Here is a 23,787-nt window from a genome sequence, read left to right as displayed (position 1 = left end):
TTTACAGATTTTTGCTAGGGACTTACTTATGCATAAAAAAGTATTCAACCGCGGATGTTTTGAAGCATTGCAACAAATGTGACGCTTCACATCAGACGCGAAGCTTTGCATCACAACCGAAGCTTCAAATAACTTAAAGCGAATAGCAAATTTCCTGGTGAAGTAAGATCAAATATTGAAGAGAGCTTCGATTGATTCGCGTAGCCGAAGCTTCTAACAGGCCTAACCAAAAATAAGTTGTCTGTTTTCAAAGTTGAAGGTTCCCCGCGGAACCGGGTCACGAGCTGATAAAGGACTGCCGGGAGGTAAGGGAAGCCTTTATTTCACAGGCGAGAGAGCCAAACTTCCGATCGTGCATCTTCGGTTTTTTTTTTGTTCATTGCAAAAAGTTAGGTTAGCTACATTATAAATACTTTAAAACATTGTGGACGGTTGATTTGGTTAGGATAACTACATTAAAGATACTGTGAAATCATGTAAGCGGTTTTCCTAGCCCTGGATAGCTACATATTAAAAACGTTTTTTGCTAGGCAACCATAACATGATTTTACAGTATTTTTAATGTAGCTATACTTACCTAATATAACCAACCATCCACAATGTTTTAAAGTAGGCCTATTTATAATGTAGCTAACCTATCCTAATCGACCGCAAAATTTAATGCCACGCCAGTTTATACAATGAGATAGAACGGAAAAATAAAAAGCGAGCATGAACTTCGGGCGTGGCTATCTCGTCTGTGAAATGAAGGTTTCCCCGGGAGGAAATGGCGGCGCGGGACGAGACCGCGTCACCTTGCGCCAAAACGCAAAACACTTTATATTCAGTTAATATTAAATAACAAACTTCCCTTAATGAAAACATAATAAATTTACGCGATGGTTTTAGGCTTTTTGACATGACAACGTCTAATAAATCGATGAACGCCGGCTGCACCCACGAAAACGTGCCCCGTAACGCACGTTGTCCCGTTACGCTGTGTCCCGTTACGCTCATTGTACACTTGCGCCGCATCTATCTCTCTTCCACTTGATTGGAACAACCATCGATTTGACTTTTTCGAGGCACATTAAACTTGAAACACTGCCATTCGTTTCCTACTTTTCCTATAATCGTCCTATCCTTAACAGAATAACACAGATTGTAAGAAGTTAAATAGAAAACATGTATAAAAGTTATAGTTAAAATAATCTCTTCGTTAAAGTAATAAACATATTTGAATTAATGAGTGCAAATAAAAGTATATTTATCAATTAAATCGTAGATTTAATTTTACTCCTTTTGTGTATTCATACAAAATAGTGATAATTCAATAAAAACGATTCAAATTTATTCATAAAAGTATGCAATCATTTTATCAATGTTTTGTTATGACGTCACGTTAAACTATCGTCCGTAAACCGACTTTACAGACAACCATTACTTTAAATGATAATTCATGAAAAGTTTGAAACAAACTGAGTCAGGCTAACTAATGTTCTCAAGGTTTGATGGATTTCTGTTTTGACCACTGCAGTCGAACTGCGGGTGCGTTCCGCTATTGAGGCCGGCTACTGCTGGGGTCGAGACATTGCTTCCAGCCCTGTCAGGAGGTACGACGAAAGTGTCAGCATCGAAAGAATTCGGACGTCCTTTCACGACTTGTTCCTCATTGAATACTGCTTTTATATTAAACGATCCTTCGGTTAAGACCGCATCAGAAAGGGATGCTTCTTTAGATACGATTAGGAAACATAATTTATGCAAGATGAACAAATCTTCAGTAAAAAAACAAAGCTTATAAAACAAACAATATGAACAAGTAAAGGTAATTCTGAAAGAGAGCCACTTAACTGAAAAAAAATTTAAAAATCCCAAAATGCTTTTTATAATTCTTTATATGTTTTCGAATATTTTCCTAAGATTGCGTTTTAATACTTAACGAGTGGTTAGGTTATGTATGGCATGGGGGAGATAGGTACTCTAACTGCCGAGATTGAGACCTAGTTCTTGAAATAGTTTTGGGCCCACCTGCTATAGTTGTTTTATCTATAGCTAAAGTGATTGTGAGAAGTAATACATAAGTTCTTATTATCAGGCAAACAAACCGGCGAATAATTCACTTTTTTTGTTGTGGCAAATCAGGAATGTTGTATCTCCTACTCATTTATTTTTGCTAGTATTTATGGGCCTGCCCAACAGATAGCGATACATGTAGTGCGAAACATGGTTTTAGTTACCACTGAAAAGAGTCGCACTTATATATCTCCCTCTTGGTTCTATGATGTACAGTACATGACAAATACTGCGATATTGTAACAGTGGTATGTTGGAATGGATTTGAGTAATATTAATTTTGTGGAGTCATTCTAATATTTAAAAAACTTAACAATACAAGTCATTAAATTTGTATTGTGCATAATTAGAGTAGTCGGGACTGTTTAGGCCCGTATACAACAGTCCAAACTTATGGGCGGTCCGTGTTCTTATGCTGGTGAGAATGACGTCACATTGTCGCACGGATAAACTGCCCTGTCTACAATAGCGATGGCCGATGTCCGAATTTACTGATTTCTTAAGTAATCACCTTAGCGCAGTAAATATAGAGTGCCAAAATAATTATTGCTTTTGTTTACTATATTCATGCTTTTTAAATGAGTACCTACGCAGCTAAGATTTGAATAGGTAGTTAAAACTTGTGAAATTTTTGGGAGGTTATATAATATTTATTTATTCTGTAGGAAAAGAAAACTAATTAATGTCGGTTAATTTACTTTTGAAACGGGAACCGGAAACGGCAATTATCACGAGTGACCACTCTTCAAAAAGTTCAAGTTGGCCAATGTATTCGGACCATTTCCCACACCCTCCATGACGTCAGAGGGTCACGTGGACCAATCAGCCAATCAGCGGACACAATTGAGGGCATTGCAATTGTAGACGAGTATTTTACCACGTGAGATATCCCTGATCCTGTTGTTACCGCATTACTATTTACTTGAGATTAGTTGCAAATTGAACCTGTGGTTCTACAGAGATCCTTAGTGGGCGATGCTGTTTCCAAAAAAATAGGGATTTTTAATGTCAATATGTAGAGACCGGAAAAAATTCGCGAATTCATTTGGCGATAGGCTAAAATACAAATCGTTATACCTCAGTGCTACCTCTTCTATTGGTTCACGACTCACCAGGATGACTCTGGGCCAATGAGAAACACCCAACCAAATCTTTATCGAATCACAGGCTGCTACGCTGGAACGTCTCACAAGACAGCAGCCAATGATTGGGTGACATTTGACCTAGTGTACGTAGAACTATGGAGTTCATCCTACAGGTCATTGAACCCGCGAATTTTTCCGGTCCCTATCAATATGTTACGGCAGGGGCCAAGATTGTTTTCTATCCTGATTCAGTTTCCATTTAAAAATGAAATGGAAAACAAATAATGGTGGGAAAACAGTCTTGTCCCTGGCCGTAATATACTTATCTCTGGAGAATGCTGATCTCTGAAGAATCACAGGATCAAGCTGCTACTAGTAGGTACTGTATCAAGTAAACAGTAATACAGAGACAACAGGATCAGGGAGAGCTCTGATGGAAAACAGTCTCGGATACGGTATTAAAGCACAACATAAATTTACGTCACTATGCTTTCGTTACATGTTTACACATACTTGCACTTATTTTATAATAAACCGTTGGCACGGAAATATCATTTTCCACCCCCTAGCTACCTTTGCTTAAACTAACTTCTACTTAAAATGCTTATATCGGGGGAACCACTTGTTCAAATGCAAAGCGCTTTTACATAACAAGAAAACTTGAAGTGATTAAAAGCGTTTTGGAATAAAAAAAATCGTGGTAATCAACATCTGACCCATCACTCGTTAGATCGGTAAACTACTTGTACTTACCACAACGCCTTCTTAGAAAATAATTCAAAATCACGTAAGGAATTAAAAAAAAAAATACACATACAAACTGTGTTTTCAACTACATTTATTGGTGCGAATCACGCGTAGTTTCCGCGCCCGCCGCTAGAATTCGTTGCCGGAGCAGCTGCGTCGACTATCAAATGGTTCGATTTGCAGAGCGAAAGTTTAAAAAAAAAAAAAAAAAAAAAAAAAACTTGGAAAAAGGTACTTGGACCTAATTTTAGAAAAGGGATTTTTTTTTAAAGTACCCTTAATATTGTTTAAATTCACTAAATAGTTGATACTATGAAGTTAAGCTTCGGGTTTGCGAACTTTGGTTCGCGCCATATGGTACAGATGGCAGCACCGTTTACATTCCACTCGACTTTTGCTCTATTTACGAAATTACTCCCACCGAATGAATGCCGGTGGTGCTGAGAGCTGAGATGTTACACACATCAAAAGCATTTTGGGGGATATATATTTTTTTCCCCACACAGAGAAAGGTGGTTGTCCTGATCCGAACGGAGGAAGCACTCACCGGGGAAGCCTTTATTTCACAGACGAGAGAGCCACACCCGAAGTTCCCCGAAGTTCATGCTAGCTTTTTTTTTCCGTACCACAACATGTGTATTTATTTGGGATGTAGCTTACTCATACACTAGGTATGCTAATCACACAGCCACGAGGCCAGCCTGGAAATAATAATTTCAGATGTTCTACATATGTTTATAAAAAATTTGTTTTGTGTTGTGGAAGTTTTAAAAACGTATGTAGCTATCCAGCGCAAGGAAACCGTTTACATGATTTCACAGTACCTATCTTTAATGTAGCTATCCTAACCAAATCAACCGTCCACAATGTCTTAAAGTATTTATAATGTAACACCGCCATATTTATTTACAATGAACAAAAAAAAAAAACAACCGAAGATGCACGATCGGACGTTTGGCACTCTCGTCTGTGAAAAGTATGATTCCCCACTCACCGCGGACTGGTGCTGCCGGCGCAGAGACGCGGCGGCGACCCCGAAGCTGACGCACTGCACGCACGGGGAGAGCAAGATGGCCGTCAGCAGCCGGCGCCGGTGCTCGCGCACGCGCGCCGACACGGCGGCGTTCTTCATGCTGCACCGACCTGCGCGAGTTCAAGATGTGCATCAAGTTCTGTCCCTGCCCGAGAACACGCCCAAACATTCACCTTCGGCCAACCTCGGGATTTGTTTATATACAGTTTGTCATGTCCTGCATTTGCCCTCGGCCTCCTCTCTCTGCAACCAACATGGCCGCCTCGCAAAGAAAGCTGTATCCCAACAGGCTTCTCTACACCAGCCGTGGGATATAGGCTAAGAGTGGTGTCGCGAACATATCATAGATGGCAGCACGCATCTTTTGAATGGTTATAGCAGTGCATATGGATTTATTAATGACTGGATCATATAAAATGTGTATCAGTGATATGTATGTTATAAGTAAATAATATCCTAGTGTGGGAATTACTGGGGAGGGCACAGGATGGCCTGTTTTTCTGTATTGGGGAAAGATTGTCGCTTTGTCAGTGACCAATGTCTGAAGGAGCTGTATTTAAGCTAGGTCGAAATGTGCCTCAGAGAAATCTGGGGAAAATAAAGCAGATATTTGGAAATTGGTTTATTGCTTTCTGCTCACCTCTCCCCTCCTCCTTCCTCTGGAGTGGTCCTTGGGTGCTCGCTCTAGAACCACCCCCCCCTTTCCTTCTGGAGCATCCCTTGGGTGCTCGCTCTAGAACTCCTCCCCCCCCCCTAGGAGCGGCCTTCGGGTGCTCGCTCTAAGGCTCCATCTATCACCTCTTCCTCGCACTGTACTTGACACTACCCCTCCATTACCCCTGGCCCAGCAAAAGGGCAGGTTAGACCAATATCTGTGAGTCAAGGAGCAGCTGCCAGCCTACCAGTGGGCCTATCGCCCCACCTCATGCCACTCCATCACCCGACGCTGTTGCCGGGACACGTCAATTTGGCGCCCAACGTGGGGCCTGTGTCAGTCTAGATAGGCTGAGGACCACCTACCACCGCTAGAGCTTCTCATCACAGCCAGAGCAACACCCACTTCCAGGAGTGCAGAAAACACCTGGTGGCGCCCAACCCAACTGAAGGATGTCTTCTGGATCCTGTGCAGCACCCCGCTGCAGTGTACCGGATGGACCCAGCATTCCCTGTGTATGCTGCATTGCCCAGTTTCACCTACAATGCCTTGGTATCGTGGAACAAGTCGTTGAACAGGCTTATATCCACATATGCCAGCCCTGCAGACAACTTCTGGTCGAGAAGAAGCCAACAGTTCCAGCTCCCCGGCGCTGCTTTGCGCCGAACTGCCCTGGGACAGCCCTAGTCCTCGTCACCTGCCAGGCCTGTCAGCGCGACTACCATCACGCCTGTCTAGGCTGGGAAGATACCCCACTGGACCTTGCTGGGATGTCGTTTACCTGCGCCCAGTGTAAAGTGAATCCCACTTTACCTTCAAGTACAAGATCTGCAAGTGTACCTCGGCCCTTTAGGGGTCAGGATCATGAGGACCCTGTGCAAGCTGTACACCAATGGGAGCAAGCCCTACGGGCACATGCAATCCACCCCACCGAATGGGTGGACCAGATAGGTCCATTACTACTTGGGGAAGCCTCTAGATGGTGGAATAACCATGAAGGGCTGTATGACACCTGGGAAGAGTTCACAGGGGGCTTCCTGAACCATTTTGGAAACCAATCAAGATTGGCAAATCTTACTGCCCAATTATATGGTACCAAACAAAAGGAAGGAGAGGATGTCGAAAGTTTCTTACTACAGAAAAGAAAACTTTATAAGAGGCTACACCCAGGGAGAGACCCAAATGAATTTCTTCCTACCTTGTTGGAGCTGGTGCGGCCCAACCTTCGGGCATTTCTGCGGCATCCACCTCCCGAAAATTTATCTGAACTTATGGTTCGAGCCACTACCGTGCAGCGAGACTGTCTCGAAACTAGGGGCACTGTAACAAGCAAACCGTGGTCACCACCAACCACGGTACAAGAATATGCTACCCCCAACAAAAGATTGCCGAAGTGTTGGCACTGTCCTGAACAACACTTTCATCAAGACTGCCCAGTGCTCCGCTGCCAACAGTCTGAAAGGAACAGCCTCAACACAGTAGACCCCTGGAGGGAAAGAGTGGTGCCAACGAGCCCTACCCCTACACCGAAGGTAGAAAAACTCAACTCCCAAGCTCGGCTCGAAAGTAGACCGACCCCGAGCCTTATGTGCGTACAGCACCACCCACAACAAGAACTGCCAAGAGTCAAGGTGCAGCTGGACTCACAGCCCATTCAGGCTCTTATCGACTCAGCCGCCACCACTAACTTTGTGCACGAGAGTATTGTGCAGAGAACAGGGACCCCTATTAAGTCCCAACCCCAAATGGCCCAGCTTGCCACCCAGGGATCCGCCATGACCTTACTGGGCAATGCTGTGGTACAATGCTGCATAGCCGATGTGGAGATGGAGATCCCATGTCTGGTCGCGAAGGACCTTCGAGAAGAACTCGTGTTGGGCCAAGATTGGCTCACCCAGCAGCAGGCGACATTGGACTTCGAAGATAAAACTATACACTTCGGACGAACGTCCCGCCGAACTCTTAACTGGGGCACCAAAGGAATGGGTGACCGGAACACCCCTAATCAAAGTGGTGTTAACCCTAATCCTGGAAATTGCACAGAACAAGGAGACTACCCTATGGTTGGGTTGATGCAAGGGGACAAGCGACCCCAAGAAACTCCTTCCCCACGCTCTGCCACAACCAAGCTGAGCCAAAATAACTCAGGCAGTGGTTTTCAATGGCGTCAGAAAGGAGGAACCCCAAAGGGGAAATTAACCATGCAGTCGTGGAGACAGCCGTTGAGCGACGCCTTCATAAAAGCAAGGTGCAACTGGAATAGAGAGTCCTTTCAAGACCGAGGACTATGGATTCCCCAGAACAGGATTCACCTGCTGCCATGGAGACAGAAAACAGATCTGTCATCAATACCCCGCAACCCCAGGAACCTGCTAGTCCCTCCTCACCGGGACAAGATTGTGCCTCCAGAACCCTCAGACCACGGGACCAGCTGGTCAGACCAGCCCGCTACCGACTAACCTCCCCATAGTGCAGTGGCCAGTGTAGCGAGGTCAGCCCTGGGACTGAAGCTCAGGGTACTGACCTCTGGCAGGTGCAACGATCCAGGCCGAGGCCACAGAGGGAGGGGGCGAATTGTCATGTCCTGCATTTGCCCTCGGCCTCCTCTCTCTGCAACCAACATGGCCGCCTCGCAAAGAAAGCTGTATCCCAACAGGCTTCTCTACACCAGCCGTGGGATATAGGCTAAGAGTGGTGTCGCGAACATATCATAGATGGCAGCACGCATCTTTTGAATGGTTATAGCAGTGCATATGGATTTATTAATGACTGGATCATATAAAATGTGTATCAGTGATATGTATGTTATAAGTAAATAATATCCTAGTGTGGGAATTACTGGGGAGGGCACAGAATGGCCTGTTTTTCTGTATTGGGGAAAGATTGTCGCTTTGTCAGTGACCAATGTCTGAAGGAGCTGTATTTAAGCTAGGTCGAAATGTGCCTCAGAGAAATCTGGGGGAAATAAAGCAGATATTTGGAAATTGGTTTATTGCTTTCTGCTCACCTCTCCCCTCCTCCTTCCTCTGGAGCGGTCCTTGGGTGCTCGCTCTAGAACTCCCCCCCCCCCCCCCCCTAGGAGCGGCCTTCGGGTGCTCGCTCTAAGGCTCCATCTATCACCTCTTCCTCGCACTGTACTTGACACTACCCCTCCATTACCCCTGGCCCAGCAAAAGGGCAGGTTAGACCAATATCTGTGAGTCAAGGAGCAGCTGCCAGCCTACCAGTGGGCCTATCGCCCCACCTCATGCCACTCCATCACCCGACGCTGTTGCCGGGACACGTCAAGTTCTCTGTTTATTTTAATGTAGCTATACTAATAACATAACTAACCGTCCATAGTGTTTTAAAGTGTTTTAATGTAGTTAACCTAACCGACCACTTTTAATATTTGAATTCATTTTTCCTGCGCAAAAATAAAACAAATCCCGAGGTTGCAGTGGCGTAGCCAGGATTTGTGTATGGGGGGTGTTAAGAAGCATGCCCCCCCCCCCCCCCCGTATTAAAGCGGTGGGTCCGGGGGTCCTCCCCCAGGAAAATTTGGATTTTAAGGTGTAAAATAGTGCTATTTTTTAGCAGTTTTCGGTACTTAAATTTAAATATTGTAATGGTAAAAATTTTATTAATTTTAATATGAAATTCGTTTGAGTGATGAATAAGAAATTAATTTAAGATTTGGTGCTAAAGGGGGGGGGGGGTTAACCCCTAACCCCCCTTCCCTGGTTATGCCCCACCGAGGTTGGCCGAAGGTGAATATTCGGGCGTGTTCGGGCAGGGACAGAACTTGATGGACATCTAGTTCAAGTCCGCACAGAGGACGCACCCTTCCCTCCCTCCCTCTCTTCCGAGATTGAAAAAAAAAAAAGGAAAAGAAAAACACGCGAAAACAGAATCAGAAAACAACAGCAATTCAGCTACATAAGGTTAAAAAGCTGTCATTTGGGAATTATTATGGTAATCCTTAGTGGGAAACAATGTTTTTCCTCCATACTACATAAACACGAACGAATTACATTGTGTAAACAGCTGACTAGGGGCTATTTAGACGTTAAAATGTATTCTGCATCTTGTTAAAGAAGTTGATGGATACATATTGTGTTTCGTATGGCTGTTAAAATAATTCAGTTTTAGCTTTCACTTTAACTTCACTGAAGTGATTCTTACCAAGAGAATACTAGCCTTATTTTTCACCTTCTCCAGACAACACTATCCATTATTTGACATTTACTGAACACTGATGTTAAAACTAAATACAAGGTAGGATGAGATAATAAGGAAACACACCTTTCATAAACATAAATGGCAGGGATTATGTTTCTAAGTAGTCATATTTCATGCCATGTGTAAGTACGTCTTTCATACAACCTTGAAATGTGTGTTTCATTTAATTATTAGCATTAATATATACGTATTCATGACTTGGCTTAACGAAATAAACCTGAAGAACAAATTACTAAAACAATTAAATAAAAACAAAATTTTAAAATGTCCAGTTTTAATTCTACAAGCATAATCATTACTTAAAAAATTATTCTTGTGAACATTGGAGTAGGTAGTCTACTAACAATTCTATTAGTTACCGAGATTCTAGTGTGACGAAATTTTTTAATTTTAAAATTTCAAATATTCCATTATAAAGAATACTTACTAGTAAATAAAATACGTACCTGGACCTTGGTTATGCTGGACTTCCTCCTTTACAAAATGGCGGCCGCGACCTTGCTCCGTGGCCGTCCGGAAACAGAACTACTTTCGGAACGGACACAATCGGCGCCGGCGACACGAACTCCGCTTCGAGTCTGACACTGCTGTCACCAGGCAAGCGAACGAACACCCCGCGATAAGCCCGAAAACGACGACGCCAACAATACCTACCATAGACGTTATCTATGTTTTCTTTTTTTTTTGTTCCTGGCTTTCTCTATGCTGCCAACATTTTCCTACGGGGCTAGCATCGAAACGGCTGAGAGTGAGTTGTTGTCGATGCCACAGTAATTTAACAAACGTTTGCACACATAACTAGAGACCGGATAAATTCGCGGATTCAATGACCTCTAGGATAGCCTCCATTATCCTCTGCATTTCTCAAGCTAACACGCGTGTTCATTGGGTAGCCTACTAAATTGTGAGGCGTCTCCACTGGGTAGCTTGTGATTCGAAGCTTCTTTGGTCGATAGTCTCTCATTGGTCCAGAGAGCTCCAGTTAAACTGCGAGCCAATAGCAGAACCAGCAGAATTGTACACATGTTTGAATTTCAGCCTATCACGAAATGAATCCGCGAATTTTTCCGGTCTCTACAGATAACTCCATTATTCTGGTGTGCCCAACGTGAGGCGAAACTAGACAGGTGTGCTTCCGAGCTTCTTGTCTCTGGCTAACAATTTGTGACGTCACTCAGGAGCTGTTCTGGTTAAACTATGTTTACATGTTCTTCGAATATAGATTATTTGATGTGTTAAAGTTTGTGCTATTTTGGTTTCCATTAACGTAAAGTTAAAGAACAATTTTGATACCTATAATTACCTCATTTACACCTAAATAGGTTTTTTTATCTGTTTATTTTTCTTTCTCCGTCAGAACGTTAGATTTCAAATGGACGAGAGCGACGTATATAGTCTTTAATACGAGTGGCAGTGATCTTTTGTTAAAATAAATTTAAAAGTAAAGTTTGCTGCAGTGAATCCAGTATTGTTGTTTGCAACGATCGTGACGAATATTTTTAAAGTTAGATGTGGTTTGAACATCTACTTAATGTTTTTAAAAAATAAAATATTATGTGGTATTTCAAATTACACGGACGACAATTTTATTTAATTTATTTGTCCTGATGTATTTGATAAATTGCAGGGTCTCAGCTAAGATCCTGCATGTGCATCCAACACGAAAAAAAATTAATGAATGCCGCCAGCTTACTGTATTGCGTGTAGAGGTGATATGGCTAACTAGTTCCTCCCTTATCACTAGTTTGCTTCTGCGTCAAATTATAATGATAACCCCCCATGTATGTGGGCTGTCGGAAGCCAGTTGAACAGCTGATATATAGGGGCAGGCATTTTTCGCGAAAAGATCTGAACGCTTAATAGACTGCAACAAGGTGTACCCGAACCTGTGGTTTATTTCTTGTGATTGGCGTCCGTATGCGAGAGAAGTCGTTGCCTTATTTGACCGAGCCATCCAGGACGAGTTTGCTTTCGCACTGAATTACTGTGATTGGTGTTGTTACAATCGACATGTACCTGGGAGAAACTCACCCAATCACGAAACACAGACGATGCTACAGTGTTTTAACTTTCATATAGTCTTGAAATCTTTTCGCGAAATCTGCATGCCCCTTCTGATATACCGCAAAGCTAATGAAGAACATGCTACCGGAATATTTCTGCGAACTTGCCCTGATAAAAGTGCACTACTTTTTAAAAGTATTTTTTTGTTCTCCAAGTCATGCATTATATTATTTAAAAACGACTTTATGAGTTTTTTTTTTTTTTTGTAATTGGCCGAATTCAAATTTCTGTTCATTTTTATCTTAAAAATTCTATAAGAGTGTCAATTATATTTTTTAGCTCTGTTTTTGTGACATGATTTACAGACCTTTATTTTGGTTTGCCTCAGTATAATAAAATTCAGCATAATATTCAGCAAGCCAGGCCTCGCAATGAACACGCCGTTGTTAACGCTGCACTGGTAGAAAGTATTGTGACAATGACCCGCAAGACAGCTGATCTATATTCATACAAATACTATAAAAATATGTGTGAGTTGGGTGTTTGTTTATTTGTAAGACGTAAACTGGGAAACTACTAGGCAAATTAAAAAACAATGTGATATTATAAATAAGGTTGGTAAAGTATAAATTCAAACAAAATTTAAAAAAATAAATACTCAGTATTAAATATTAATATAAACACGTGTATAAAATTAATAATTATATTTAGTAAAAAAATCGAGATTGATTTTAATCAATAATAAAAACCAGTAAATATTCTTAATTATTTTTCTAATTCATTTATTAATAATTCATACGGGAATATGTATAACCTCACTTATATAAGTAAACTTGAAAAAGTTTGTAAACACAATATCCATCACTAATATTTACAATAAATAAATGTTTTTAATTATATGGACCAACTCTCAATATCAATAACTAAATAATAAGATTTAAAGCACATATCTAATTTGTATTTGTATGCAAACTTTTTTTTCATCGTGACAATTTTCGTTGCGTGCGCACCGTGATAATTCACTCTCATCTTTTTTTTCACCATAAATGAAGTGTAAATGAAGTATAAATGAAGTGGAGGGAGTATAAATGAAGTGGGTGGGTAGAAATGAAGCAGGGGGAGGGAGAAGGAAGTTTAAATGATGTGGGGGGAGAAGAAATGAAGAGGTGGAGTAGAAATGAAGCGGGGGGAGTATAAATGAAGCAGGGGGAGTATAAGTGAAGCGGGAGGAGTATAAATGAAAAGGGGGGAGTATAAATGAAGAGGGGGGAGTATAAATGAAGCAGGGGGAGTATAAGTGAAGCGGGAGGAGTATAAATGAAGTGGGAGGAGTATAAATGAAGCGGGGGGAGTATAAATGAAGAGGGGGAGTATAAATGAAGAGGGGGAGTATAAATGAAGAGGGGGAGTATAAATGAAGCAGGGGGAGTATAAATTAAGCGGGAGGAGTATAAATGAAGCGGGAGGAGTATAAATGAAGCGGGAGGAGTATAAATGAAGAGGGGGAGTATAAATGAAGAGGGGGAGTATAAATGAAGCAGGGAGAGTATAAATGAAGAGGGGGAGTATAAATGAAGAGGGGGAGTATAAATGAAGCAGGGGGATTATAAATGAAGAGGGGGAGTATAAATGAAGAGGGGGAGTATAAATGAAGAGGGGGAGTATAAATGAAGCAGGGGGAGTATAAATGAAGCGGGAGGAGTATAAATGAAGCGGGAGGAGTATAAATGAAGAGGGGGAGTATAAATGAAGCAGGGGGAGTATAAATGAATTAGGGGGAGTATAAATGAAGCAGGGGGAGTATAAATGAAGCAGGGGGAGTATAAATGAAGCGGGAGGAGTATAAATGAAGCGGGGGGAGTATAAATGAAGTGGGTGAGTATAAATTAAGCTGGGAAGGGGGGGAGAAGGAAGTATAAATGGTGTTGGGGGCTTCGAAATGAAGAGGAGGAGGGGGAAGTAGAAATAAAACGAGCCGCCTCGCGGCCAACATTATCCGCGGACCCCGGTGATTGCCACCCAGTCATTGCCGTAGCCAGGATCTTATGAAGGAGGGGGGCCCAGTACAACCAATACATCATTTTTTTTGGGTAAATTTTCTTTTTAATTTAGTTTCAAAAGAAAATTGGCCACACAGAAATCTCAGGGAACAGCATACTTTTAGAAGTCCAACGCTTACACACAGAAAATTTGAGTAATAATTTTGCATGAGAAAAGAAAATTGAACAGTTTACATTTTAGCTTTTATATCTAATTATTTTTGATACTTTTTTTTCTTAAGTCAATTGTTTGATGCTTTCGTTAACAAAAAGTCATAAATACGTGCATATAAAATTAATTTAATACAGTAAACACACGTGTCAGGTTTGTATGAAAGGAATGCTTGCAACTAACACGTCTTGAAGACAATTTCTGCCGCCTCCCTGTATTATGAGCAGAGACCGGAAAAATTCGCGGGTTCAATGAACTTCAAGATAGACTCCAATATCCTCTACACACTCGGGCAAATGCCAACTGTTCATTGGCTGCTGACTTGTGAGTCGTCTCGACTGGGTGGTCTGTGATTCGACACTTCTATGAGTGAGGGTCTCTAATTGGCCCTCAGTCCTCCAGATTAACAGTGAACCAATGGCAGAAGCCGCACTTAGGTATAATTATTTGAATTTTAGCATAACACGAAATGAACCCGCGAATTTTTCAGGTCTCTAATTATGAGGCATGCATGCGGGCTGGATGCGAGAGGAAATGCAATCACTGCAGCCCACTGTAGAGCTCTGTGTAAAAATGAAGTGGGGGGAGTATAAATGAAGTGGGTGGGTAGAAATGAAGCAGGGGGGGAGGGAGAAGGAAGTGTATATGAAGTGGGGGGGAGTAGAAATGAAGAGGGGGGAGTATAAATGAAGAGGGGGAGGTATAAGTGAAGCAGGTGGAGTATAAGTGAAGCGGGAGGAGTATAAGTGAAGCGGGATGAGTATAAATGAAGTGGGGGGAGGTAAAATGAAGTGGGTGGGTAGAAATGAAGCAGGTTAGCTGACACACACACCTTCCTTCTGGGCAGCGCTGGGTCGCAGTGGTGTCTCTTGTCCGCCTTCAGTCCCGCGGACAAACCTCGCATGCTCGTTACCTGCTCGGACCTGTCCGCTGCGCCTGGCGAGACGAGTGAGATAGCACACGTCCAGCAGGCCAGCCTTATGGACAGTGCTGGGGGGAGTGTCACCTCGCTTTAATCACACTTAAAAATAACTTTGAAAAACACTCTTTTTTTTATGTTCTATGAACTAAAAAGTAAAATAATTACTTTTGACGTGACAACGTCTAATAAATCGATGAACGCCGGCTGCACGTACGAAAAAGTGTCCCGTTACGCACATTGTCCCGTTACGCTGTGTCCCGTTACGCTTATTGTACGCTTGCGCCGCATCTATCTCTCTTCCACTCGACTGTTTATAAAGTGAAGTGAAAAGTTAATGTGGTTTTCATTGCTTATTACAACAACAATTTCGGCAATAAAGGTTAATTATTCTTGCATTTTAAAAAATCTGATAACTATTATAAATTCAAGTATTTATTCTTTTATTATTAAAATAAAAATGATTCAACACTATTTAATAAGTATGCAATCATTTCATCAATGTTTTGTTATGACGTCACGTTAAACTATCGTCCGTAAACCGACTTTACAGACAACCAATTTTTTTTTTTTAAATTTTATGAATTCTTCAAAATGCACCACAAAATAAAATTTTAAAAGTCAACAACATTTCGAGGGTGATTGAACCCCTCCTAACACCCCCCTCTTCACTCCCAAGAGGGTCCGATGGTGCCCCAAGGCCTCGGAAGCAAGTCAAAAAATCAACGTACTTCAATTTTCATGACTTTCGTAACATCTGGGGCAAATGACCACCCTTCGAAAAAAAAGGGGGGGCGGGAGGAAGTCGATCCCCGGACAAATTTCCCACCTTGCCCTGGCCTCATACATGCACAAAAAGCAAGGGTTTTGCACATACATTGCTCGAAAGTCGTGTTTTTTTTTTACTCCTATAACCCTACACCCACCGTCTTCGGGTCATAGTACCGTAATTATTTTATTGTAATCCAGATTACATACACTTACAAAGTTTCAATTCGATACGACGTATTAGAAGTTTATTTAAATTGACTTCCAAGATTTGATTACATGGTTAGGAACAAGTGAAGGTAATAAAAACGTGTCAAAAAAGCGATTTTTTTTTTCTTCAGTACTCGCAAGAATGTGTAACATCTAAACTCGGTAACGAAGAAATGCACGTGTTCTCACGCTGCAAATACTCTTATCATACGAAACTCGGACACGGAATTTAAACGCGGAAGTCTTAAAATAATGCTGACAGTGGTAAATATACACACAAATTGTGCTTTCAACATCGTTTCTTGACGCTATTCACACGTAGTTTCTGCACACGCCGCTAGAATTCGTTGCCGCAGAAGCTACGTCGACTATAGAACAATGGAACAGCCACGGTAAAAGAATTAACTTTTGGCTTTGTGAACCGTGGTTTGCGCTATCCACCACAGAAAGCAGCTCCGTGATTACACATTTCCGTTCCGTGCGATTTACTTCCATTTACGAAATTACTCCCGCCAAATGCCGTAAACCAAGAGCTAAGACGTTACCCATAAAAAAAAAGTTCTCATTCCCACCAATAAGAGGAAAGAATTTGAAGAAAAAAAAAACAGCGGGAAAAGAGGTACTATTTCTATCACCCCCCACCCCCATCACCAAATGAAATTATCTTGAGAAACTACTTTTGTTCATGAATCTTTAGTTTTATATTTTTTTTGTCTTCTTCTGTTAAGATTAGGCTTCAGACGCCATGTTTTTTTCGTTTTTGATATTTCTATTAGTTAAGGACTATTTTTGCAAATTTAACACTATACCTTATTTGCATTTGTTATCATTTTACAAATTTTTCAACAGATACTAACCAATTCACTTACTGTTTTCATCCCAAAAGCCAATGACTATAATGATGACGCCATAAAGCTGTGTTTCCCTATTATCTCATCCTACCTTGTACTTCGTTAACATCAGTGTTCAGTGAATATCAAATAATGGATAGTGTTGTTGTAAGGCTAGTATTGTCTCCACTTGATAAGAATCACTTCAGTGAAGTTAAAGTGAAAGCTAAAACGGAAATATTTTAACAGCCATAAGAAACACAATATTCATCAACTTCTTTAACAAGATACAGAATACATTTTAATATATAAATAGCCCCTAGTCAGCTGTTCACACAGTATAATTCGTTCGTGTTGGCAGTTTTACCAAAACAATGCAAGGAAGAACTTGTAAGGTATTTATTTTTGTTGTTGATCAACTTCCTCCAAGCACAAAAACTTAAACATAAAACGTTAACATTCTAAACCAGACATTTTATGAGAATAACTAGTACATTTTATGGTTTGTGAAAGTGTGTTTTAAGACATCAACGACAGAAAAACTTGACTCCAAATTTACTGAAGGATATTCTGCGCCTTAAGAAGACATGGTCAGTATTATTCATGTGCATACTATATAAGACTTTTAACATTTGCGAGGCAGGTTTCAAATCACTCGAAAAACAATTGTCTTTACCATAGCTCATTGGTATAATTTTGCATCGTGTAATGTTTTATGCTTAGTGAAATACCAAAATAATTTAATCTTATTTTCCATAAAATTTCAATGTACCTATATACATTTATCTGCTAGAAAATAATTTCTTAGAAGTGAAAACACTTCTCCCTCCTAAAATACCGAAATAAAATAGGGGTTTAAAATGTCTATCAACAAAGTTCACTTGCACCACTCGTTCGTCGAGAGATGGAAGCAGAAGGCCTATAACTATCATGTATTGTGCCTTAAGGGGCCCTCCTCGTCAGGGGTGTATGTGTATTAGTTAGGCGGGATGATAAGCGCGACGCTCGATGGTATTTCTAGCGCGGTATCGCCTCTAAGCGCAAGGCTCTAAATTGACGCGCAGTCTTCTCGTCGTCACAGGAATACTGTGAAATTTTAGCGGTGACCGTAACATTATATGGTCGAGAAATGAAGATAAAGGTGTAATGCAAGTCCCTTAAGTGCTTTCAAGAATCTGTACTGGATGTTTTACGCCTAAAAATTACTCTGAAAACATGCGTTTTAGCCATTTTAACTCTTCTAGAAACTTGATCCAAAATTAAAAGTACTTTTCGGGCCTCAGCGAACTCTTAAATGCTTTTCGTAAGCAGACCCCACTCAGATATCTTGAGTAGTTTTGAAATCGTGTTGTTTTTCCTGAAGCTCTGCACACCGTGTGTGTGCCCGGGTAGGCGGAGCCCTTAAGGCCCTAAGCCTCGATGGAAGTTTCCTTGGAAGGTCTTACATGAACGTTTCTGTGGAAGAATCAGCAGAGCGCTGGCAGTTTTCATGGACGTTGTTTTTGTAATCGGCCGAATTTCTGTGGAAGGTTTAGTAGAAGCTGGAAATTTTATCCAATCAGAATGAAGTGCTGGTAGGCCCCCTAGTGTTGAAAATGGTACACTAATTCGGAGAGGTTGAAATTTTCTTTATTATTGATTTGAAACGCGGCGAACGTGTGGTTTGTTGAAGCAGTTACAACATTATGCGAAAATTATGATAATATCCATGTTTATACAATACAAAAAAAAGTATTGACTATCTTAACAGAACCAGTCGCACAAGCTACGCCTACGTGTGATGGTCTCTTCCATGGAAACATCCATACCATACCTTCTGCCATGGAGCTTTGCTAGCAGTTTTGCTGGAATCTTCTAGTGCAGACTGTATGAAACCTTCCATCGTGCCATATAGGCTTTAATGCACTAAACAAAAATTTCAGACCATGAAGTTAGAAATAGTCAGGAGGGCATGCTGTGGTGTGGAATAAGCCACTTTGTACCTTTCTATCACCATATTACAACACCTAATACATTGTCGAAAATGGCGCTTGACCACCCCTGATGAGGTTTAATAAGTATGACTTTAAATTACAATCGTTCAACACAGTCACTGTCATAAAACACAGTTGTTTAAAACTGCATGCACAATGCCAAAACTGCATTTCAAACCAACGTTTAGGATGTCCCGCGAATATGGCGCACACATTCAGGTGGCGAATAAATGCTTTACACAATAGTAATATATAGATACACGGCCTTCTCCTGACCTAGAAACCGTTTATGTCACGGTTTTTTTTTTAAGTTTATTTACCACACTACTGTAAGGATACAGGTATTTGAGGTTTTGCATTTTTAATTGGTGGTATACTTCCAGATTTATATGTGAGTGTGTTTATTTCTTAGTTCGATTTCTTGAATTTTCCTCGTGAAACAATGCAAAACTGTGATGTTGTATGTCCAAGAAATTGTATTAAATAAAAATTCCCCCATGCATGATTCACTCAAAGAAATTATCATGCTATTGGGTTGTGTATGTATTATAAAAATAATGTAACCCTATAAGAGATTAAATCTAAACTTTAAGTTCTCACAAAACCATTTAAACCATTTTCTCTCAAGCTGACCTTAAAATGACATGTTTTCCTGTGCGGCAGCGTGAGTGCATATCCGTGCACGTGGGCCAGGCGGGCGCCCAGATCGGCAATGCATGCTGGGAGCTGTACTGCCTCGAGCACGGCATCCAGCCCGACGGCCAGATGCCGTCCGACAAGACCATCGGCGGCGGGGACGACAGCTTCAGCACCTTCTTCAGCGAGACCGGCGCCGGCAAGCACGTGCCCAGGGCCGTCTTCGTGGACCTGGAGCCCACCGTCATAGGTCAGTGCTCTCCTCCAGGTCCGCCATGACACCCTGTGTCTCCAGGCACTCACACAGAGGTGGGACTGGTGCGCCTGGGAGTATGCCCAATATATATATATATATATATATATATATATATATATATATATATATATATATATATTGGGCATATATATATATATATATATATATATTATTTTGTTGTTCAGCCATTCAAAATGTCTGAATGTTTAACCGTGTTGAACGTAAAAAAAAAATGACTTGAATGGGACGTACACTCTTAAGGGCAATTCCTGTACATTATCTCATAGTTTTTTTCATGGTATGTTTTGTTTCAAATATTGTCACTCGATAATTACATGGTGCTTTTTTGCAAGCTGTAATATATCAAGCAGTTCAAACAACAGCTTGAATTACATTTGTTTGCTCCCCCTGTAAGAGTCGCACTTCCATATCTCTGACTGACGCGTGTGAACCGCAGACGAGGTCCGCACGGGCACGTACCGCCAGTTGTTCCACCCGGAGCAGCTGATCACAGGCAAGGAGGACGCCGCCAACAACTACGCCCGCGGGCACTACGGCGTCGGCAAGGAGATCATCGACCTGGTGCTGGACCGCATGCGCAAGCTGGCCGACCAGTGCACCGGCCTGCAGGGCTTCCTCATCTTCAACTCCTTCGGCGGCGGCACCGGGTCCGGCTTCACCTCGCTGCTCATCGAGCGGCTCAGCGTCGACTACGGCAAGAAGAGCAAGCTGCAGTACGTCGTGTACCCAGCCCCCCAGGTCAGGACCACACGCCTTTGCTCTGCTCTGAGCTGTATCCCTGCCTCCAGAGGATCGTGTACCAGGACGCCAATCCAGTGAACATGTTTATGAGGCACCTCTTAACCTAAATATTCACACTACCTGTTTTATTGGTTCACAGTTATGCATAAAATTCAAAATAGGCTTTACAGAAAACAAAAGGTTTAATATATTACCTCAAAAGCAACCACATTTGCTTGACTTAAGAATTTTTCGAAAATATACGTCGATGATTGGACTGAAGTATTAAATTTCATAGACAGTGTAGAGACAATTTTAAATTATGTTAAAAACAACATTTGATGACTTTGCAGTTTTATCATTAAATAGGTAATGCATGCCTGTAGGTATCGACGGCAGTGGTGGAGCCGTACAACGCGTTGCTGACGACTCACAGCACGCTCGAGCACTCGGACTGCGCCTTCATGGTGGACAACGAGGCCATCTACGACATCTGCCGCCGCAACCTGGACATCGAGAGGCCCACATACACCAATCTGAACCGCCTCATCGGCCAGGTGGTGTCCTCCATCACGGCGTCGCTGCGCTTCGACGGCGCGCTCAACGTCGACCTGACCGAGTTCCAGACGAACCTGGTGCCCTACCCGAGGATCCACTTCCCCTTGGCCACGTACGCGCCCATCGTCTCGGCGGAGAAGGCCTACCACGAGCAGCTGACCGTGGCCGACATCACCAACGCGTGCTTCGAGCCGGCCAACCAGATGGTGAAGTGCGACCCGCGCAACGGCAAGTACATGGCGTGCTGCGTGCTGTACCGGGGCGATGTCGTGCCCAAGGACGTGAACTCCGCCATCGCCACCATCAAGACCAAGAGGAGCATCCAGTTCGTCGACTGGTGCCCCACTGGCTTCAAGGTGACTATCATGTAACTGAACAATCTTGTATTTGTGATATAACTCTACGATGTATTTCTACTTGGCTCATTAGTATCTAAAATGTAATCAGTCTTATTACAATAGCGCATGGTCATGTTTAGCCGTATGTTAACAAATTTCTCATTGAGAAAAACAATTTTAATTTTAATAAATTCGGGAATAAATAGTGGATAGCTAGCTGCTCACATTAATGTAGGGAAGGGTAGTGTTTATTCACTACATATATTTTCCCCAAATGTTCCCAATGTGTACTGCCAAGCACAACTGATAATTTTGTGTGGACGCTATAACAAGCTGGGCAATAACAACTCTTGCCTCAACCTTTATTTAAAACTGAACAATCATGTCATACACACTATACAATCGGACCTTTTTCAAGTTATCTTATCTTATAGCTCTTTATGAGTGCGAGTATAGTTAAAGCATGTGGATTGTTATCTCTAGTGTGGCAAGCGATGCAGTTTGTAGAATTGCAGCAATTTTGAACCGATTAGTGTTACTTGTGATGTGTAAAGGTCGAATAATGTGTCATAATCTTTTTATCCACATATATTGATTGCATTCAAAACAATTGCAACATCATACTAGTTAACATAACAATTAACTTAGTTTGAGCTCTTTAACTGTCATATATTTGTTGCCATGATTGAAATCCTCACATAAAAATTTATATAATCTACTACATAACATCTTTCAATCAATCTATTCATCTTTAGCCAAAATATGTATCCATGTAACATTTGGTCAACTATTTACAGTCATTTACCACTTCGCACCACATCCCAAAAATAATTTTGTTAAATGCATTTTAAGTACTTGACAGTTCATAATAGTGTCAGTTAAACGATTTTCAGTCATGGGTCTGCTGTAATATCAAAGAAAAATGCATAATTAGCTGTCCACTTAATATAATTTAGCCAGTTATGAATATATCATCAGCAACCTTTGGGAAGATGCACAGAATATGGATACTTATACAGATATAAAGTTGTCCAGCATGTTTGCTTCAACTACCATTCAAACACAGTGGTGCCGAGTAGAGACCTGGCAGTACACTAGAGTGACTAGAGAGGTGAGATTAAAATGCCTGCATGTCGGCATCAACTACCAGTCAATGGGCTGCTGGGGTGGAGACCACGCTGTTCAATAGAGTGAAGTGTAGTTTGAAGTTGGCATGCAGGTGGGCCTCAAAAACCAGTCGTCCATGCTATTGCCAGGGAGAGACCTGGCTGGACACTAGAGTGATGTTTGATGTGCGATGACATGCCTGCAGTTGGGCATCAACTATCAGCCACCCACATTGGTGACCAGCGTAAACCTGGCTGTTCCTAGAGTGATATGTGTCGTGTGGTCAGCATCAACTGCCAGCCATCAATGGTGGTTGTTGGCAGAGACCTAGCTGTACACTGGAGTGAAATAAGTAGTGTGGTTGGAATGCGTGAAAGTGGGGATCAACACTGTTTACCGGCCCGAAGGCTGGCTCACCCTACTCCTTCCCTCCTACGTCTGCACCCTTTTAGGGTAGATTAAGAGTCAGCTTACATTTCTGCATAGATCCAGAGCCCATCATCTGAACCCAGCAGGCTTGGAAAACAGGTCCCCTCCACTCTGTCAACTCACGGATCGCAATGGGGATCAACAGTGGCAGCTGGCAGAGACCTTGCTGTCCTCTAGAGTAACATGTGATGTGCAATTGACGTGCATGCAGGTGGGGGATCAACTACCAGCCGCCAGTGGCGGTACAGGTGGTGGTGACACGGCTGTACGATATAGTGACGTGTGAGGTGTGATTGGCGTGCCCGCAGGTTGGGATCAACTACCAGCCACCAGTGGTGGTTCCAGGTGGTGGTGACACGGCTGTACGACACAGTGACGTGTGAGGTGTGATTGGCATGCCCGCATGTTGGGATCAACTACCAGCCGCCAGTGGTGGTTCCAGGTGGTGGTGACACGGCTGTACGACACAGTGACGTGTGAGGTGTGATTGGCGTGCCCGCAGGTGGGCATCAACTACCAGCCACCCACGGTGGTGCCGGGCGGAGACCTGGCCAAGGTCCAGCGGGCCGTCTGCATGCTGTCCAACACCACAGCCATCTCCGAGGCGTGGGGGAAGCTCGACCACAAGTTCGACCTGATGTACGCGAAGCGCGCCTTCGTGCACTGGTACGTGGGCGAGGGCATGGAGGAGGGGGAGTTCAGCGAGGCCCGCTCCGACCTGGCGGCGCTGGAGAAGGACTACGAGGAGGTGGGCATGGACTCGGTCGAGGGCGAAGACGAGGGAGAAGTTTAACACTGGTGCCAAAAAGGATTTTTCGAGGGTTGACACGAATGCGAATTGTATTTGTATGTAATTTGACATTGGTCCCAGCCAGTGTTTTTATCAAAATTAACATTTGTGGCAACCTCTATTTGTGTAACAGCCACTTTAAATATGTTGTGTTTGTGGTTACATTGTATTTTGAAATGTGTCTAGTTAAAAATTAAAATAAAACTTCATACAGTATTTAG

General features: G+C 42.3%; 2 protein-coding genes across 3 annotated transcripts in view; one reads left to right on the top strand and one right to left on the bottom strand.

Annotated features, from left to right (window-relative positions):
* The window catches only part of LOC134538182 (uncharacterized), a 25,955-nt gene extending 11,017 nt beyond the window's left edge, over positions 1-14,938 (bottom strand). The window contains exons 1-2 of the mRNA XM_063379248.1: positions 14,844-14,938; positions 4,882-5,030 (exon numbers count right to left, since the gene is read on the bottom strand). Of these exons, the coding sequence (XP_063235318.1) occupies positions 4,882-5,019 (138 nt within the window). The 5' untranslated portion in view covers positions 5,020-5,030; positions 14,844-14,938. The remainder of the gene's footprint in view (positions 1-4,881; positions 5,031-14,843) is intronic.
* Positions 10,501-23,787, top strand: LOC134538181 (tubulin alpha chain-like). Of its 2 annotated transcripts, none has more exons than XM_063379246.1 (5): positions 10,501-10,544; positions 19,375-19,597; positions 20,061-20,362; positions 20,731-21,258; positions 23,279-23,783. In XM_063379246.1, the coding sequence occupies exons 2-5, from the start codon at positions 19,477-19,479 to the stop codon at positions 23,567-23,569; spliced, it is 1,242 nt and encodes a 413-aa protein (XP_063235316.1). In that variant the 5' UTR covers positions 10,501-10,544; positions 19,375-19,476; the 3' UTR covers positions 23,570-23,783. The 2 variants fall into 2 exon arrangements, with proteins under 2 accessions (XP_063235316.1, XP_063235315.1); XM_063379245.1 differs by lacking the exon at positions 10,501-10,544 and adding an exon at positions 17,137-17,328 and having other exon boundaries at positions 23,279-23,787.

Source organism: Bacillus rossius, chromosome 13 (genome assembly GCF_032445375.1).
Source record: "Bacillus rossius redtenbacheri isolate Brsri chromosome 13, Brsri_v3, whole genome shotgun sequence".
Lineage (NCBI taxonomy): Eukaryota > Metazoa > Arthropoda > Insecta > Phasmatodea > Bacillidae > Bacillus > Bacillus rossius.
This window is presented reverse-complemented; position numbering and strand designations above follow the sequence as displayed.